At 32.9% G+C, this 21,156-nt stretch overlaps 2 protein-coding genes across 2 annotated transcripts; both read right to left on the minus strand.

Moving 5' to 3' along the window:
• Positions 1-2,972: 2,972 nt before the first annotated feature.
• Positions 2,973-20,893, minus strand: LOC142977253 (putative transporter svop-1). Its single transcript, XM_076121028.1, has 10 exons — positions 20,632-20,893; positions 10,902-11,063; positions 10,370-10,529; positions 9,900-10,021; positions 8,058-8,299; positions 6,728-6,870; positions 4,673-4,790; positions 3,998-4,275; positions 3,494-3,621; positions 2,973-3,125 (listed from the first exon to the last, which is right to left on the minus strand). The coding sequence occupies exons 1-10, from the start codon at positions 20,711-20,713 to the stop codon at positions 3,055-3,057; spliced, it is 1,506 nt and encodes a 501-aa protein (XP_075977143.1). The 5' UTR covers positions 20,714-20,893; the 3' UTR covers positions 2,973-3,054.
• On the minus strand, positions 11,568-13,050 carry LOC142977320 (uncharacterized). The gene is made up of 3 exons (XM_076121150.1): positions 12,903-13,050; positions 12,323-12,503; positions 11,568-11,812 (listed from the first exon to the last, which is right to left on the minus strand). Exons 1-3 carry the CDS (start codon positions 12,931-12,933, stop codon positions 11,644-11,646), a joined length of 381 nt encoding a protein of 126 aa, XP_075977265.1. The 5' UTR covers positions 12,934-13,050; the 3' UTR covers positions 11,568-11,643.
• Positions 20,894-21,156: the final 263 nt, after the last annotated feature.

Consider the following 21,156-nt stretch of genomic DNA (forward strand, 5'->3'; position numbering starts at 1 on the left):
ACCTTTGAGTCTGGTAAACGATCAGTGGGTTAATCAAACCTTGGCGCGGTCACTCCATAGATGGGTGACCGTTTAGTGGTATTGGAACTGAAAGTCGGTCCTAGTTGTAGTCAATTGTCTTCAGGTGACTTGAATAACTTTAACAGTAGCTTGACCACTAACGATATAAGTAGATAACAAGAAGATTACAACCTTTTATTTAAGCACCCAGAAGATCTTGCTATGAATATTTTTTTGTAATATTTTCATAGCAATATATATTAAGATGTCAGCTCCTTTCCTACATGACGTCACATACACATCCGTGCATAATCTGTCGTGCTGATGAGAGTCATCATCTGTCATTCATCTGCGGTGCGGCGGAATGTCAACCGCATAACTTTAGAAGCAATTTAGGAGTTTGTGTGTGCAATTGGCATTGTGATTTATACAGGCCTTTGCAAATAGTAAGGTTAGTATAATTAGTGAAAGAAGCAAACATTACAAGGTTTGGTAGTTTTGATTCAAATTATTTGAAAGCAGATTTTTTCTAAGCTGGGTCAAGCTAAATAACAAAGAATTGACCGAAATTAGTATAAATTTACTCAGGGATTGAAAATTGATTTAATTTAAATGTTTTTCTTATATAAAATGTCGCACCTTTTAAACCAAGGAGATATTATTATCATATTAAAGAAATAAAAGTAAACTTCAAATTGAAAACCATACATATAAAATTTTTGTTTATCTTCAGAAACAAAGTTCTCTCCAAAATACAAAATATATTTCATTTTTCAGCCACTTAAACCTCCTAAATCTGAAATGAGTTTTCACTTCCTCCTACACAAACCTTTAAACTAATAAAACAACAGGTTCCCTCCATTAAAGTGTTGAGTGCAGAGCGCCGTTTCTATTGTCTGTCCGACTGTAACCTCTGTGGTACTTTATAGTTGACTATAAACTGTACCGATACTTGTTATCTTACATTTGATGTAGAGGCTTGTAAAGGGACTGTGATTGAATGGGACTTCATAGGATTGTGGGTCAATATTTGACTAAAGTTTGTAAAAGATATGTCCACGTAAGTGCGTTTTATATTATGTTTTTTACATAAATTAATAATGTATTAGGATCTTCTGCAAAACAATGATTTTAGTTTCCCAAATAACAGGCGTTACTCTGTTTTCTGCAATTAAACCTTAAATATTTTTTTATAGATATTATTATGTTCAGTAATCAACTTCAAACGTTCCCTGTGTAATTATTTGTCTATATTACCACTATACTGAAACTTACATAATATCAACTGCAACTTTGTAGTTAACAAAGGATCGTTAAAGGAAAAAACGAACGTGCATGAACGTGGCTATAGCAGAAGACCAATATTTATTTCCGTCTGATAACTTATCTTGTTACATTATGCCAAAAAGGTTCTCAGAATAAGTAAAAGTCAAATGTTTCCTTAATGCATAGTGCCATATACTTAGACATTTAAAACTAATACTTTAAAAGACATCAAATATGTAGTTTAAAAGGGGATTTATAAAACATGCATTATTATTTTTGCGTGACCTTGTTTTCAAAAGGACTGTCAAAAAGAAAGAAAAAATTATGTAGTATTTATTTTATATTCATAGTTGTCTTAAAAAGAAAATCTCGCTAGCACTCATCACGTGTTGTTTTTGAAGCTACCTCATCTTCAAAATACGTAACTAATCAGGTATAAAATCTCCAATCAGCATTATTCTATATACCAAACGAGAGTTCCAGAGATCGTGTGTCGTCATAAACAGTAATGAAAACGAACAAAGCCAATATCAGTAGTCAGCAATCTGGGATATTGTGAGCTGATCTAACTTTACTACCAAACGTTTCCTGTTTCGGTAGTAAACTCCAAATTGCAGCTGTATTCTGCAAAACCTGAATTTGGTTCCACTGGTTTAGATTAGAAACTAAATGTAATTGGAATTATTTTCTATTTGCTGATGGAAAAATGGATTTTGTGATAATATGGTGACGTGGAGATCTAAGCAGAAATAATTTCTTAAAATAATTTAATCGGTTAAGTGTCATCGTTCAAGTGTAATTCTATTTCTGTGTAAACATATTTATGATACACTTTCGTTGCATCAACAAAATGTATTTCTAGGATTAATAGCGTGATTTTGTACAATTTTATTTTCACTCGGCAAAGCGCGCGTTTGACGTTCAGTTATTAGAAAATCAGGCCGCTGATCAAGCTTTTTATAATAAATGTCAGGACCTACTCGATTGCAGATAGTGGATAGTAGTAAAAATGTTCTTTGCCATATTTTTAGGGACTATGGCAAAAAAACAAAATACATTCCTTTACCATATTATTATTCCTATTCATAAAAAGTTAAAACAACAGTCCAACCATTTTTTGTTACAGCCATTTCTTTTTAAAACAGTTTCTGTTTTAAAATACAAAAATGGCGCAACACCTGAGTTCAGGCTATAACGTTTTTAAGATAAGCGCTCTACTGGAACGTATGCAGTGCTGTTAAAATTTGATGGCCTTTAAAGGGTACCCAACGGTCAAAGGAACTTAACACCTAGAGCTTGCATGTTTGAATTTCGTTGAAATAAAGAGAAACTAAAAATGTTTTAGAACTTATCTGAGTGTTTTACAATCGCGTGTTGTTTTAATGGGATTATTGGGAAGGAATTGATAGGTAGTACATTTTATAGTACATTTTAATGCAGTTGTTTGAATTTTATTTAAGTTTTTTTTTGTTTTAAGTTGGTTGCTTGTTTTTGTTTGAACTGTGATTTTCGATGTATAGAACAAGGTTCTTATTGCACAAAAATCTTTAATAAATTAAATGTATTTATAACTGAGTTTAGTACGCTTAAGACCATTTTTCTTGTAATTTAGGATCGACTTTGATTCTTTGAGACTTGCTAAAAAAGGGTTTTACTTATTCATAAATGTTATTAATAGAGGGACAATCACGAGTAAAACAATCAAATCCATGTAAAAAATCTATTATAATTCTTATAAAATATAAATATTAACTATAATTTGTTATTATATATTCCTATTGTATATTCCTATGATTCTTCTGCAGACTTTTCTTTTTTTGTTGTGTCTCCTGGTAGAAATACTGCCGCAACAATACCACCTGGAAGGAAAAAAAAGGTTTAAAATATTTAAAGCACCCAGTTTCAGACTAGAATATTTTTTCTAGTCTGAAAAAATACTTTTCAAGTCAGAGGTTTGACTTTTTGAAGTAATAACTAGCCCTAACAGAATAGATATTAATACGAATGAGTGTCAATCTTCCAAATAAATATTTAAATATCAATTTAATCAAGGTTTATTTTAACCGGTGTCGTATATTAAACGGTGTAGTAGCTTTGATAAATAAAAATACCTCCAAATAGCCAGATAACGGTGATAAAAATATTATAGCAATATAACTTCCTTTTAAAATAGCGTAATTGTTATCACAAAAGCTTGCAATGTCAAAGATAACTAGAGAATACTTACTGAAGACAAACACAGCCCAACAATAGAAGGTGAGTCGACAGTTGTCGATGATGTTCGCACCGACCAGACTCACGCCTCCCAGACATGATAGTCTTGCTAACATCATACCAAGACTAGTCGCAAGACCCCTGTAATAGCGATAGAAAATATTTGAGATATCCGGGACTTAAAACTAGCTTACATTTGGCTCTGCGTGGTGTTTACAACTAAAGAAAAATTCTTACTCTGAGTAGTGCAACGAGGCATCGCGTTGTAAAAGTTTTGAAAGAAATAGACATCTTCAATTATGTTCTAATTTTTATATCAGTTTTACTCTGCCTCTGATATATCAGATTTTTAAATACCAGTGTATAATTTCTCAGTCTCAAACGCCACTAATCTTATTTCGACTTGATTAGAAATTACAAAGTTTTTTAATAAATATCTGAAAAAGATCTTTTCTTATACATAGGTTCTGGTATCAAGAAGTAAACAGTTAAAAAAATAACTGTATAAAATACATACCTGTATGAAGTAGGAAAGATATCCACATAATAAGCTTCAACACTGCCAAAGCAGAGACCAGTGAATTGAATCATGATGAACAGCACCATACTCCCAATGGAGTCATAGACCCAGTCCACCACGATACAGCTGATGCCGGAGATGAGGAAGGACCCGATGGTCAGTGTTCTGCGCCAGTTGGCGAAGGCAATGACCCCAATGTTGAGGACGGTGAAGAATAAAGTGAAGATCATCCCGGAGTAAATTGTGTTCATTGAACTGTTTTCTGTGCAGACGTCCTGGGGAGGAAAAGCTTAGGTTAAAATATGTTTGTATAATGTATATGTAAGGATTTTTGCAGATTAAAACATATTTATTTCTTGTATCTGGCCACTGACCAAGTCAAAAAGCACATTTGGAAAGCGTACGAGAAATCGAAGGTTACTAGCAGAGGCTGTTACAACTGTTTAACATATTAAAAATGGATGGTTTTTTTTTAAGGAGCCGATACTGTCCTACTGCAGAGCAAAAGCAAATCTATCCCTTCTTCCATCTATAGCTATTCTGACTCTTTTGTAGTTTTTCTTTCGTTACAGAGTTCAACCAATTTCGCAGGCCCTTTCAACGACGCTGTTGTTTTTCATCATCTGACTATAAATTAGGTTTTTGGATTAAATCCTGGTCATCATTACTTACATCATGTTTAACTGGTGTAATATTAGCTACAATCTTCTGACAGAAACTGGTGTCTTCGTTGACTGACGTGAAGAAGGAGTTCACCATCGTGGGGAACCACATGAAGAATACGTTGTTTCTGAAATTAAAGATAACATAATTCATAAGTATTTTGGAAAGTGTTACTAATAATTGAATTTTAACCGGTGCTTTGATGTAGATGATTTATAGATGCAATCAATGAATTTAATGACTGCTTCTGTGGCTGGTACTGAATATGATTCGATATTCTTAATACATCAGTAACTTCGAGTTAAGTTTAAAAATATTAAAAGCATTTAGAAAAGACCAAACGTGCGATTATTTCATACACCTCTGCTGTCACTTTTGGGCAAACTAGGGTTATGTTGTGTTTCTAATTCATAAAACTAATATTACTTAAATATCGTACTTCATTTTAATTAATCAGCAAAAATAAATCATAGGCTTCATATCCATACGGCTAAATTATCTGACATAGGCTAGACGCATAATTTTAAAACCGTAATAACATCGTAAGTTTGCTCACCCCTCAACTGAAGCCAATATTCAGCAGAAAATACGATAAATCATCATCTTAATGCCAATTTAATATCGTTAATAAAGATATACGAGCGTTTAAATCTCGCATAATGATATTGCTTTGCGATAAGAGAAACCTGTTGCTGTAACTAGTCAATGTTGGAATTTTATCTGAGTTTCATTTGAAGAGTAACTGCGATTGCTTTTGTGGAATAGCAGATAGCTTATACCAGTGGTTTGATGTGCAAGCTGATTGATTGGTTAAAGACCAATTAAAGTAATTGTAAATAAAAAGTCAAGTTATTCCATTTATAATCCTGCAGTTAATAGAAATGCAGAAAATGTGAGCATGAGCATTGAGCATGTATACATAATAATATCATATTGTCATAGATGTACCCAGTTAATAAATGTAATGTTTATAATTTGTATTACAATTTACCCTATGCGTTACGTAGGAAAAAAATTAAACCAGATAAATTATTCTGTCTTGAACTCGCTGGAAAGTAGTAGTTCTTAGTATTTGAAAATATTCATATTGCAAGCCACCTTATAATGATAATCAGTTAATGTGATGTTATAACAGTCTATCCTTTGAATAAAAAGTCTAAACTTATTAATTAATTATACAATTTCGCAATACTAAATATGCAAACAAAGTATATTTAAGTTATATACCTACTTAGTAACATCAATTTGCATTGTTTGTTTCTAAACAGTACAAAGGTACTTTTGATTGTAAATTCTGTGCCAATATACTGAATAGCAAAATAAATATTTATTGTAACTAAGTGGTATTTGATGTATTGTCATAAAGTCAATAGATACAGATGTTCAGACTTCGATAAATTATTGTAAGTCTTTGTAGTACCGCTATAAGAATGTAAGCAAAGATTATAAAGTCATGTATAGCCTCATGACCAAGGGCCCTACATTGTGAATTTAAGACACAGGCATGATGTTTTAAATGTTCTTAAAATTAAAACGTACGTTCAGCCCAATTCAGTTCGTACGCATGTGTACCTATGAAACATCTGTGTTGAAATATTTTGTGGCTTTAAAAGTATGACTTCTGAATGGTTTTGATTGTAAAACAAAAGGCATTGGCAGCTACTTAACATAGTAAAGTGTGATTTAAAATTGTAAATGTAAGTGATACTTAAACAATACTTTGCTTTAATCGATGATTTTGAATCTGAAAGATAGACTTGATTCAACAATGAGATTTATGATTATGAATACAAAACATTGTTTAATACTCTTTTATGCAATTATTAAACGCAACTATTAACACAAATAAATACTTTTAAAAGCAGAAAATATGTCACATATTAAATACAGACAAGCTACTTACGTTACTTTTGCAAATATTTTTTTTTACAAAAAGTAGTTTGAATAACAGATTCTAGCAGGACTCACTAATCGAATCTTGGACCTCTGTTTACAGTTTTTAATCCAGTCAAAAAGTAAACCACCATAAAAAAATAAATAAAAAGAAGGACCAAGAATACTCACGTGCTACAACAAATAGAGAAGAGAAGGAACAACTGCAGCGTCCTCCACAACAGAGGCGGCTTGAAGATAGGAACTGTTTGTTTTACCACTGACTCCCAGAACGATGTGGCTTCTTCTCTGTCAGTCTTCATGAGGGACTTTACCTGGGGAAATGAAACAAAAGTAGAAATTGAAATATAATATGTAGATAATAGTTGTTTCCGCGGCGAAGTTAGCTTGGATGGTAAATTTAGTAGCCTATAGTTGCTGCTAGTCTGCTTCTATGATCTACTTTACAATTAATTTCATATACGCTTAATAAATATAAACATGTAGAAAACCGTTAATCCGCATTATAAATGGAAAAGTCGGTCTATTACATTTTCAGGGCACACCAACTACCTACACAATTTAAAAAAATTATGCATTGAAAAGTTGGAAATTGAGTGCCAAATATAATATATTGTTCTAAACAAAAAATTACACGCGGGCGCAGCTTTTATGATCACAAGAGTAAAGTTGCTACTTTGTATGTTATTTTGACAACTAAGTAGTTGTTGATTTTCTTCATCTATAGGTCCCCCCTGCACTAATAAAATAATATGTACTTACAAGAAGATATGTGTACATTTTTAACTAGACCGATATTTATCTAATCTCATAATCATAAAGACTGTATATTCGTGATCTTCTTCAATAACTCCGAATTGACCTACATTATTGTTATGGGACCGTCTTGTTTGAACAAACGGGTCAATTGTCTTAATAACAGACTATTGAGACGTCGACTCCTCAAAGCTTGAGTCTAATTGTTTGTACACATGCAGTTGGTAACACGTGCGCTTGTTACTAGGGAGACGGGGACAATTGGCAACGTGGTTTGTTTTGTAACAGATGTTCTTACAAAGCACTGCGACCATAGTTTTAATAGAAGCAATGGTAAGAATGAGTCTAATTTGTAATAAAGACACTAAAAATCTAAAAAACAAGTTCACTAAAAACGTAAAAAAAAATTGAATGTTTCTTCTACTGGGATCGTATTTGCGTCCCTTAATGGGAATTTTATGACTTGAACTTTTTTATATCGTTTTCTGGTAACTTACCCTTATGGAAACAAAGCGAGATTTTAATACTTTAACATTTTAACGTGCATCAACTTTTATATGTCAACAAGTATAGGGACAAGGACAAGAAAAGAAGAAGTACTTAGTATTTCTGCTTCAAATAATAGTTAAACCTTAGGACCAAATTGGAATTTAGAAACTTGTAACTTCGAATCAAGGCGTTGTTAAGTAGTATTTTAAATAAATACTTATATACTTTAATTTTACATTAAAATCATTATACTTACGGGATATTCTCCAGCATTCTTCCCATTATTAGCCTTATAAGTCAGTCTAAGCACCTCCATAGCTTCCTCCGTGTCACCCTTATTGGCCAAGAACTTGGGACTCTCATGGAGGTACATCATCATTAAGGCGCCGATGCCAAGAGGGAGGGTCATGACGAGAGTGAAGAGCCTCCACGACTTGTAGGTGGTGAGGAGAGGGACCGGGATGGCGAATTCCAGAGGGAGGAAGAGGTAGGCCATAACTGTGAAAGAAAGGCAAAAGGTTTATTAGTTTAACTTCTGTATTCAATGCTCAGAGAAGAGAGTGATATCTTAGAAGCGTTGCAGAATTCATTAAGACTACTTAAAATCTGAAATTCAGCGACTGATTATAACCACGACTGGTGCAACGTAGCAGAAACTAAAGACACCTTAATACCCGTTATATCTCGTAAAGACAAATGCATCAATTTAGTACCATTTGTGCAATTTTTCTGCTGAATCTTCAACCTGGAATTTGGCATGCTTACGTATTTTTTTCCAAATTCTTTACTGTTGTAAAGTAATGAAACAAGGAAGTTTAAAAGTTTCATTATTATTATATTTTACGCAATACTGCATGACATAGCATTATTATATAAATACATTAAAACCTTGCAAATAGTTCTACAATATAAATATTACGACTAAAAGATAACCTCATCCCTGACCGATACTAATAAGAGTTTATCTTACTTCAAGAAAAAATGCAAAGTCATTGTAAGGTTTGTCAATCGAGACGATCAATATTGTTTCATCATTATGTTATTGATAGCCTGGAGTTATCAATCAATGACCGTGTAATTGACATTGGATTGACAATTGCAATTGAGTTGGTAAATTTTGTGATAGCTTGGAGGCTCATAGCTCATCAATGGTGATTGATGAGATACATTCAACTTAATATTATTTTAAAATGGAAGAATTATTTTATGATATACTAAGAATAAACTTCTTTTTTATCAGTAAAGTTAACTATGTTCTTACTTTCCTTTCTCTTTTAAGGAAGCCCCAATAACAATTTTAATCGGTTAAAATCAATACTATTTTTATTAAGATCGCTGCTTTTATCATAAGTGTCAATATTGGACCTAAATGAATAAATGATTTTGTTTTGATTTATTGAGTTTTTAATAGCCCTTAGATATCGAATAAAAAAATCCTTTACTGTCCCCCTAGGTAGTGGGTTAGTGTCTCCATTCTCCTGTAATGAGGGAGAGGTTAGGCCTTGAGTCCACAACGCTGGCCAATTGCGGGACTTAATTCTAAACATGGCAATTTTTTTCAGGGCAGAACTCGAAGGTTCAATGAAATCAGCTTCTAACTCAACTCTCTTATCAATTAAGTTTAGTAATTAATCAGTCACATTATATTGATATTAGCTGGGAATCCCACCAAGAACTTTGCTTATCATGAGAAGAGCATGACTGAAGTATGAAGTATTACTATGATAAGGGAAAGTTTATAAACATAGATCTATTAAAGTTTATTAGTTTCTTGTTGTCAAGTATACTTTACTAGGTAAACAGGAAAATGCATTTCAGTAGATTATAATATCATAAGCCAGCTTTCCATCTTCCAACGTTTTAACCAGTCACTTATAAATTTTGTTGCGAAACCAAGTGTCTGTGCTTAGGATACTCTAAAAATCGTTTCTGGCTGTGGTCGAATAATATGACAGCCATCAAGCTATGCCAAATCTCTCTAGGCGGCTTGAAAAAATTACCATAGAATAAATAATAATAACTAGATTTTTAATAACGTAATAAGTGATTCTCTTGTCCAAAATGTTTGATGCGGATTGAACTTTATTCTACTACTTACCAAAACATACAAAATCGGCTCCAAGGCAGGATACGTTCTGAATGAAGAGGTATCTGCTCCTGTGTCTCTTGCACGTGCACTCTCCCAGGTATGTGATTGTCAACGTCATTGATGCTGTGGAACTAAAATAGCATAGTATCAGTTTCGAAAATATAATAACTTGATTATAATTACCTTTACAGAATAACAAAAAGAGCCCATTTTTAAGACTAACTTACCAAATTGCATTCGCTGTAATTAACTTTCTCGTCAACAACCATCATTTACACATTTTTATTTACCTATTGGAAGGCAAAGTTCTCCTTTCTTTTCGGTCTGGTCTTCCTATGTTGTTTGTCTATGGAGAATTTAATATTGTATATCTTGAACCATTCTCCAGTTTTTTTCTTGAAAGAGGAACTCATCAAAAAGCATGTCTTTTGAAGTACTATAATATTAATATGAATGAAACAATAAACAAAAATACTTACAAACTACTAGCAATGAACTTGAGGATCAGCATCATGTAGAAGTTGGTGGAGAAGCTGGTGATGGCTGAGAGCACGAAGCCGACGGCGGCTGACACGAGGATCGCTCGTCTTCTCCCCGTCGTGTCTGCTACGTAGCCCCATGGTAATGCGAATAGGAACCCTGGGAAAAGAGGGGGTTTTAGAAAATACAGACCTTTAGTTTTGAAGTTAGACTATTCAGTGATGAAGATGAAGAATGTTTTGTTTGATTTCAATTCAGTTTTGAATTCAAATTCAAAACAAGGTTGATTTCTTGTAATTGGGATTATAACGAGATGTGAGTTTCTAAAAGTAATCTTCCAAATTAAGCTAATGAATCAAGAAAATAATTCTGAATTTGAGCACCAAAAACATATAGCGCAACTAGTGACATTATGGGTCCTTATAACTACCAGCGTTAATGACCCACAATATTACGAAATCTATTTAAAACTGAATTAAGCAAATAAAAAAATTGCAATAAAAAAAAAGGAAAGTCACTCAAAAACCATACCTGCAAAACTAATAGAAGTCAGGATCCCACTCTGTTCTAAGGTCAGGTTGAGGTCACAGCTGGCTGCGGGGACCACCAAGCTGTACCCCAACATGTCCATCACCGCGCCGATATTGATGACGCAACATGTGACCAGCAGGACCAGGTTGTATCGAGCATGACCTGGAAGACATTAGATATTTGAAAAAAAATATAGAAATTAACAGATTTTTTTTTATAAATATCTTTAATCTGCTTCATTAACCCCCGTTTTCCGAGTACATTTAGCGGTAGTTTTTCTGTTCAATAGCATTTTTTATGTGAGTTTTAACGCTATTGAATAGATAAACTACCGCTAAATGTCCCTCAAAAACCTTATATTATTATGGAAATACGCCCATATTCATAACTTTTGCATGTTCATCATACGAACACGCATATTCATTTGCACGAATCCAGTCTTACCGAAGGGTATCATGTTACAACCCAGGTAACTGGATTGTGGAGGTCCGACAGGCAGTCACTCCATTTAAATCAGTGGTATTCAGCTGCATCTGGTAAGACTGTAAGCCGACTCCAACATATTTAAAAGAAAGACTAGGCTGATTTGTGAAAATTAAAAGGGGAACGTTGTCGTAGGACTTGGTGGTGACGGTAGTGAAGGTACAAATAAAAACAACATAATTAAAAACCTTTTATTAACATAATATCTTCTAAATACATCGAAAGAACAAGAAAACCTTAACCCAATTATATAGCTACTTCAAAAAGGTAAGCAGAGGCCTTCGTACTCCACCACTATTTCCGCTTTAAAGTATCTTGCATCGCACTCCATGTGACATAAGTTGCTATAAGAATGATTGTTAGAAGCGCACACAGGATCGTATACTTGAGAACAGTTACATGAAAGATCAGTCTCGTTCAAGTCTGACCTGAAATATAAAAAAATATCCTACATAATTAATATTAAGCCTGTTGTACCCAAAAGTGATTTTTTTTAGACAACTCCCGCACGAAGTTTGCTCTTGTGTCGCGGGGACTTTAACAAACATACACACAACGGACACAAATTACAACCAGACCCGGAACAACTATTTGAGGATCGCACAAATAATTTTTCCGTTTAGGAATCGAACCCGACACGACCTCTTACCGCAATGGTAGTCGCGTGGCAGCCTAAACAACTGCGCCAGGGAGTATAGTACACCTACTGCCATTTACGATGTTAATCTGATTTTAGAGGGAGCGAGTCTAATGCTATTTGCCGGGCACGTTACCAAACACCGGGTAACTATTAAGAAATATTCAAATACAAATTTAAAATACCCTAAGTACTTCGCCTTATTCGGGAAATTAACCCAATACCTCACGATCAGCAGATACAATACCAATTGCGCCACAGAGACAATGAATAGATTTATTTAATTTTTCCATTTACTTACGCTTGCCTCAAAGATTGGTGAAACCACGAACGGTGTGTCAAATGCATAGGTCTTATCTTATGAACTCTTTTAGCAATGTATTTAGAAATCTGAGTGTCCATTGATTCTGTCTCATTTTGTGTGGCATTTCGTGTTGCATTGTGTGCTTGTACTATGTAAATTACAGCTAATATAGTGACATCTGAAATATGAAAATCGGTACAATTATGTTTGATTTATAGGTATATTTTGAATACACACATAATATTATTATCACGCCAAGGTGTATGAAATACAAGTTTGTTACGCCATTAACAATATTGGTCCCGTGTAATTGCAAGTCTATTGCCATACACCGGGGACCTTACTAAATTCAGAAATTACCAAAAATACGTGGATCGAACCCGAGACCTCATGATCAGCAAACAGATACACTGCCTACTGCGCCACAGAGGCATATAAAAATATTATTACCTATTATTCTGTATATGCATCTACAGAATGTCCGTGTTAAACCCTTTTCTGCCCAAAGATTACGATTTACCCAAAAAGAATATAATCAGTCCGAATAAGATTTTTTTTCAAAAAGTCTTCTACTTACGTGATGCAAATGTTACCCAAAACTTCGCCATAATTATTTTTTCTATTAAATTTGTAAAAATTGTTGAATAATCAGAAATATAGACTGCTTTCCAATCATTATTAATCTGTAGTGTTACGATTAAACGAAGAATACTTAATGAAATTGCTATTAAACGTTTACGATGAAGTTAAGGCATGTTTTATTGCAATTAATTTCGAAGATTTTTATGGTTGTAGATCAAAATTATGGTTAGGGTTCCGTCAGAAATATAAAAAAACCTTCCAAAAAAAACCCTTCTAAGGTAGTTAGTTTCTCAGGAACCTTAGAAGGGTATTTAGTTTCTCAGGAATTAAGTAAAAAGAGAGTACTCTTCTTACTTCATTCCTGAGAATACTTACTAAGGCTCTTTGTTTTAGCGAATTTTAGAAACATTCAAACAATGGACATAAAATAGGGATAACAGTATTCTGACTACTTTGCTATCTTTATATATATAATTCTTCTGTAAGTGTGTCACTGAACTTCTCTTAAACGACTGGACCGATTTTGATGAAATTTCTTGTGTGTGTTCAAGAGGATCTGAGAATGGTTTAGATTCACAATTTTGTCCGCTGGACAATGTTTTTCTTATTAATTTTTAATTTATTAGTAACGTGTAGACAGGACAACGTCTGTCGGGTCCGCTAGTTATAAGTATAAAAAATCAGCTCTCTTCTGACAATTCTGCAGTCGACTTCCAGTCTCACCAGATGCAGCTGAATACCAGTGTTTTAGATTGAGCCTTCCACAACCCTGTAACCTGGGCTATAACACAATATCTTTATTATTGGTATAGAACAAAAATGTTCGAGGGAATCGAATCCACAATGGGTACCTTATGCTTAAAATATTGTTTTAGTTACTATTATGTTCGGTAATGTTTAGAAATTATTTACAAACATATTATATTAATCATTTTGCGCTCGGAATAAACTATACTTAATACTTACTTATTTTTATTACTTTAGGTACTTTTATTGCATCATATCAATATAACAACACAGTAATTAACAGTCATGTGACTATTAGCAATAAAATAAAAATGCGGATCATAGGTTAATACCTAAATGTAATTAACATCTTCACAGATATTATTAAAAAGTAAGTTTGTTTGTTTGCAAAACTACATTTATCAGGCTGAACTTTGGGAAACCATTCACTAATAAAAATATATATACTAAAATTATTTCAAAATGAAATATACGCTCTATCGCGAATTGATCCTAGAAAATATTTAGGAGCCCAATTTATGCAAATTATGATTCCATAAAAAATGGATAAGTGAGCAATGTACCTACTAGTAACTATTGATAATAGATAATAGTTGGATAATGAAATATTTTCACACAAGCAATGCCATCAAAAACAAATATCGAAGAGTGCAATAATGTCAGTTTTGTCGCCTTGGTATCAAATTTCTGCAATTTTGGGAAATCCCATGAAACAACATAAACAACAGAAATATGATATTATTGTTTTTAATTTAATTCAGATGATATTTATATCAATGTGTTTCTATTTAATAAACGATAAAATATTTGCCACCGCTATCGGAAAGACGGCAATTAAAAAGTGCATTGTCACTTTGAAACTAATTAAAGGTTTTACCGCATTTTTAATTATTAAGGCACTAATGGTCGTGACGATTAGTGGGCATAATAATAAATATATATTATAGAGAGAAATTTAGTTAGCAATATTCTGTCAAGATAGCTAAGAATTGCAGTTGTATTGCATACTAGCCAACATGCGTGGATTTACTTGGGCGCACCCCTTATTTCAGGATTTTAGATGATTTATTAAAATCAGCGTATAATGTTTGCACTCCGGTCTTTATCTCTGAGCTTCATATACACAGCATAAAGGCGGACTTAATGCCCAAGGTATTCCCTACGAGTGAAACAGAGATAAAAGGAAGTTGCATTATACTCATTAAAATTTTATATTATTAATTACTTAAGATTCAATCAATATTGGTTGACCCTAATCCAATTTGCTAATGAGTCGCTACTAACCTACGACAAACATTTCACGTGAACATAAAATATGTGAAATTCAAATACGCATTTCAACCAATTTCTGGCTTTTAGCCAATTTTTCTTTACGATATTGGAAAAGGAATAAATACGTTGCAGTTCTCGTAAGGTACATGTTAGAGTAAGAGATAATTTTTTTTTATAGAATACGTATTTATTTATTATAAGATTTTTGTTATACCTGTTAAATATTGTGATCATGCGTCGTATCGTTTTATTGAGAAAGGTCATTGTTTACTGAAACCAGCATTCATGAATTTATTTTGGTTTTTGTTAAATTAATGTAGTGCATTTATAAGATTCGGCAACGCGAGAGTTTCGTCAAAGCCAAATCTCAAAATATATCGTTTCAGAATAATACCTATATAATTTTATTTTTTTATTATTATTATACAACTTATGAGTTTATTGCATAAATTTTGAAATACATATTTCGAATATAGAACGCATACGTTAGACAATTAAAACATAGGTATTTGAATTTTTGGTTGTTAAGAGATTAGGCATAAGATAAACTCAAAATGAAAAATTATTCAATAAAAAATGCATCATAAGTCTAGCAATTTAACAACTTACAATCGTCTACCGCGTACATTTTGCATCACCTACTCACACATTTATTTTTAACTTCCCGGAAGATTTATTTTCACAAACATTGCGATCATTTGGGAAGCACGTGTCTTACATAATGTGTATCATACTGACCGACAAACGTCAGACGGCAAGGTTACACTACAATGTGTAACGGTTTCATTAGTCTAGTAAAGATATGATTATAAACAACTGTCATTTATAGTAATTTGATTGTACATCTTTGTGTTAATGATCATTAAGTGAGGTGTCGATTGAAAATTATATCCTTGATTAGAAATTGAGATAGGTGTTGTATAATCGATTTGCATACAGTCACTTTTACTTTTAAAATATTAATATGGTTTTTAACAAATTTCAGTCAAATGTCAACGTCGTCTAAGCTCTGATTAGTTAAACGGAGTTCAGTCACATTAAACCAATTTTGAATTTGTATATGACGTGTAAGAAAGACAAAACACTGTATAACTAAGTCCTAATCTAAGTTGACAACTAGCGAACATCAAATTGGTGGCCACTTTTCAATTCCGTACATTGCTGCTTTGGCCTGACGTGTTAATCACTATAATCTAAGGGAGAAACCATTGTTCAGCATAGTGGCTTAAATTCTCCTGAGGTAACACGACCTTCATAAGAAAGACAGTCAGAATAAATATAATCACATGCTTGAGTAAATTTAAAGGACTCTTAAGTCTTTAAACCATCTTGGTAAATGAATGGAATAAGTACTGTTTGTTTGTTAATAATATATGGATGAGTATAACGTGACAACATACATATACTAAAGTCATGAATTATGTTAAATGAGGGACGTTTACTATTTATTATGGTCTGCAACAAATGTTACTGCACTAAAGGATCATTGAAACAAATTAACAGCTTTAAAAGTGCACGTAATCATCATAACTAATAATAAATCAATAAATATCATTGCACAACTCACACACGGTCATTTGATTCCAAACTAAGCAGAGCTTGTACTATGGTAACCAAATAATTGTTAAACATACTTATATACTTCTAAATACATACTTATATAGACAAATTAACAACCAGGCTCAGAACAGAAACTCGTGGTCATCACACAGATATTTGTCCCGGGTGGGATTCTAACCCGCCACACGCGGCGCTTCGATTATTGCGGCGAGGTGACCACTTTAACCACTGCGCCAAACTTGCAGTTAAACTCAATAATATGAATGGAGCAAAGGAAGTTTGTATGGATCGTGCCAAGTGGCGTGTACATTTCACAGTGTAAATTGAAAATATGCTAGTAGGATCATTAAAGATGGCCCTTGATGCGTCTGCGACGTATATGTATAAACCATGTTGCACTATTTATGTCTCGTTAACAGGTCACTGCACTTATGAGACGAGCAAGCTTATCAATTGATAAAATGATTTGTTCAGTAATGTTGTTTGAATGTCTTCAGAGATTGGTAATCAAGTATTTTTTTCTTGTATTTTCGCAGTATGTAGGTATGTCGCAATAGATTTTATTTATTGTTCATCACTGTTTACTAAGGTTCGTGTTCTGTCAGTTTAGACTGATATAATTAGTCGTATTTCATTATTGCATATATTCTCATTACGGGAGGACATGTGGGACGTTACTGGGTTAAATCCATACTAATATTATAAATGCGAAAGTAACTCTGTCTGTCTGTCTGTCTGTCTGTCTGTCTGTCTGTCTGCTACTCAATCACGTCTAAACTACTGAACCAATTTGCATGAAATTTGGTATGGAGATATTTAGATACCCGAGATAGGACATAGGCTACTTTTTACTCCGGGAAAATGACGCATTTTCCGGGAAAATTCAGAAAATTCAACGAAGTCGCGAAAAATCAATATTATAATGACATTGAATTAACAAAATTCCGTTGCCATGGCAACTGTTTTAATGGCGGATATGTCTTAGCGCGACTTCGTTATACTAAGAGATATAAATAATTTTGAGAATATTTTTCGTGAAAAAGAAAGCATATTTTATATCATCACGCTACGACCAATAGGAGCAGAGTAAGTAACAGTAAGAAGTGTTACAAAAACATGGAAAATTCTGACCCATTCTCTCTTATGTGACGCAAGCGAAGTTGCGCGGGTCAGCTAGTTATTTATATTTTATTTATTTATGAGGAATAAGTCATGAGTGTCATTTAAAAACGATGTTAGGAACAATACGCGAAGCAGTTGTGCTTAATCGTCAAAATGAATTCGCATTGCTGACAGCCGGCAGTAGACTTTGTTTATTGTACAAATTGTAATTTGACTACTTGGAATAGTTATCGTGTAAATGCTGTATGATTCTTAATACTTAATGAAGGGTTTTTTTTATTTTATTATGATTTGTAGATAATTCAAAATTTGTTGTAATACATTTACAGACATTTTAACAAGAAAAACTTTTTAAAAATCACATATTTGCTCACATGGTTTGAACAACATAATCTGTTGTTTTAATTATCCCCTTTAGTTTGATTTACTTTGTACAACGTTTCTTCGTAGTTTTATTTTCTTAATAAAAAATCTCTTAAAAATCTATTAAAATTTTAAAATTATATGAGGCAGTAGTCCACTAATAATGACTTTCGCTAATCATCACACGTCGTTTACTTAATTGAAGAACCCGTACCTTTTGCATCACTATCATTATCATTTACCCAAAAATGTTTAATTATGTAGTTTACGAGTTTAGTAATAATTGCCTAGTAACATATTATACCATACTACTATCATTATTTAAAATAACTAGTTTCGGCTCGGGACTTTGTTGGCATAGGTATATTCTTTGGCTTATATGGCGCGTTCATTCCAATTATCTATACTAATTTTATAAATCTATACTAATATTATAAAGCTGAAGAGTTTGAATGTTTGTTTGTTTGAACGCGCTAATCTTAGGAACTACTGGCCCGATTTGAAAAATTGTTTCAGTGTTAGATAGCCCATTTATCGAGGAAGGCTATCATCACGCTACGACCAATAGGAGCAGAGTAGCAATAAAAAATGTAACAAAAACAGGGAAAATCTTGACCCATTCCCGGGTCAGCTAGTTAACTATATTTGAGCCAAATTTCAACAATATCCATTTAATAGTTCTTGTTTGGACAAGCACATACATCAATACATCCTCGTAAAATTCCAAATTTGTAACACTATTACTAATAGGGTGGTCAGTAAGATTTCTGACATTCATGTATCAAGTTGTTTTGTCAAGGAATTCTTAGGTGTTATGTTACCAACAATGTAGTAACCCGATAGTATTTAATTACTAAGTTCCGCGGCATTTTGTACGTTTCATTGCAATACTTAATTAATTTGATACATACATGTTTTACGAGTTATTAGAATAAATAGTTATTAACGAAACTACTACTTATTTCGCCGATTCACCACAGAACTAACTAAAAATTATTTCAATGTTTAATGCATTTCTTATTGCAAGAAGTCCCGAACTCGCACGAGACCAGCGTGTTTGTCAAGGCCTAACCCCTCTTTTAATTCGTCCAGAAAATAAAAAAGAGACCCAGTTTCAGCAGTGAGACAGTAATAGATAGAAAAATATTATTGTTTATGGTTTACCCAAATATATGCAATGTTGCATGAAATACTAATTCTGTCCTGCTCTTGAGAATATCCTAAGACACATATCTATATTAATATTATAAAGCTGAAGAGTTTGTTTGTTTGTCTGAATGCGCTAATCTCAGGAACTACTGATCCGATTTCAAAAAATATTTCAATGTTAGATAGCCAATTTATCGAGGAATAACAAAAACGGGGAAAATTATGACCCATTCTCTCTTATGTTACGCAAGCGAAGTTGTGCGGGTCAGCTTGTTATACATATAAGTGTTAGAACTGTGTAAAAAAAGGCGGGCATACCGCAAGAATCTCCTGTAAACGTATAATAAGTAAAAATCATCTATTACAATGTTTGTAAAGATCAGAGTGTTTATAAATATGTATGTTTGTACGTCTGACATGATACAAGAATAAATTAACATGGCAGTTATCTTTAAATTAAAATGTGAATGACTTTAGTAAAAACACGTGTCCTGTGTATTTACATGCAAATGTTCGTAAGTTTCTAGATATAAATCGTAACATGAGCAAAAACGGAGAAATTAACTTGATGAAATGAAATACAACAAACTATCTTTCCGACCGAGGCTCTGCCGAAAATCCTCTTAGTACTAATCTACACTTCCTAAGGAATCTTCAAATCAAATTTCAACTTTCTGCGCTTAGTACCTAGTATCGGCTGTGCGTTGTCAATCAGTCAGTCACTTAATAACAGAAAGTATGATATATCACATTGATTGGTTGATAGATAGACAATAATTTAACCGCGCAAGATGCTTCTACCCGGCGATATCATTACTAGTGAACAAAGTCGAGGGCAGACACAAGAAAAAACTAATACGCTTACAATTACTAAAGAATTTTAAACACATAAATACAACAAAAGTATTTATAAAATAGTAGACATACCTTCAAGAACTGCAAAATTCCCAGGTGTTTCGTTTCCTCACGATATCTTTCATGGTTCAATAGTAACACATTTCTAATACACATTGGAAAGTCTAGATTATAAATACCGGTTACACGTGCTCTGACAACTTTACGCAAAATAAAAGATTTTTTTCTTGTTTTCGAGTTTTGTTACCACATTATCATAAAATTCAAAAAGGTTATTTCTGCTGTGTTTTTTTTGTGTTCCTTTTTTATTATTAATAACTTGAACATTATACGAATGCACGTAATGTTTTTAAAATCATTTGTATTTAAAAATATACGTTTCCGTTTCACTTTAATTTAAAACACTTTTTATTTCGTTTATTTACTTAACTGTTTATTTTATTCGCATTTTATTTTTTAAGTGTTCATTATTTAGTTCAATAATAACTTAATTTACATTACAACATGTTACATATTATTTTTTATGTTGCATTTATTTTTTATGAAGTTGACATACCGTGCGGTTTATTTTTAAAAAACTTTTTGATTTTGAATGATTTCGCTATCAAAATAACCGATATAATTCTTCACGTTGTTCACTTTTATTCACAACTTACCCGCTTCATCAATCGCTTCTTCAATATCAACATTTTCTTTGAAACACGCCGCATTGTCAATATCGAAACTTTTTTTCACCATTCTCACGACCGTTCCACAGTGGCGCACAGCACTATATAATATCACTCAAACGGGTTACTTCACTCACTTTGCGTACATTTATGACCAGTCCTTTTTTGTTTGAAAATAATATTTAATAATGATTTTCCTCAGTAGCATCGTCGCACACTGTCACTGCGTGAAGAAACACTGGCCAAAATTTATTTTTAAATCGGCGGTAAAACAGGTTTTAATTTTAGACTCGGTTGATAGATGGCGTGGTGTCTTCGATACTTTTCTAGTTGAATGTAAACTTGTAAACTGTTAAGATTTTAAATTGTATTATGTTGCTAATTACACCATTGATAAGTAGATACATATGTTTAGGTGAGATAGTGCATATACTACTTACTACTTAATCTAATAAACAAATTGTCGGTAAAAGTCCGATGAAACGTAAAGTAAGCATTGTCAGGATGCTTATA

Source organism: Anticarsia gemmatalis, chromosome 12, assembly GCF_050436995.1.
Source record: "Anticarsia gemmatalis isolate Benzon Research Colony breed Stoneville strain chromosome 12, ilAntGemm2 primary, whole genome shotgun sequence".
Lineage (NCBI taxonomy): Eukaryota > Metazoa > Arthropoda > Insecta > Lepidoptera > Erebidae > Anticarsia > Anticarsia gemmatalis.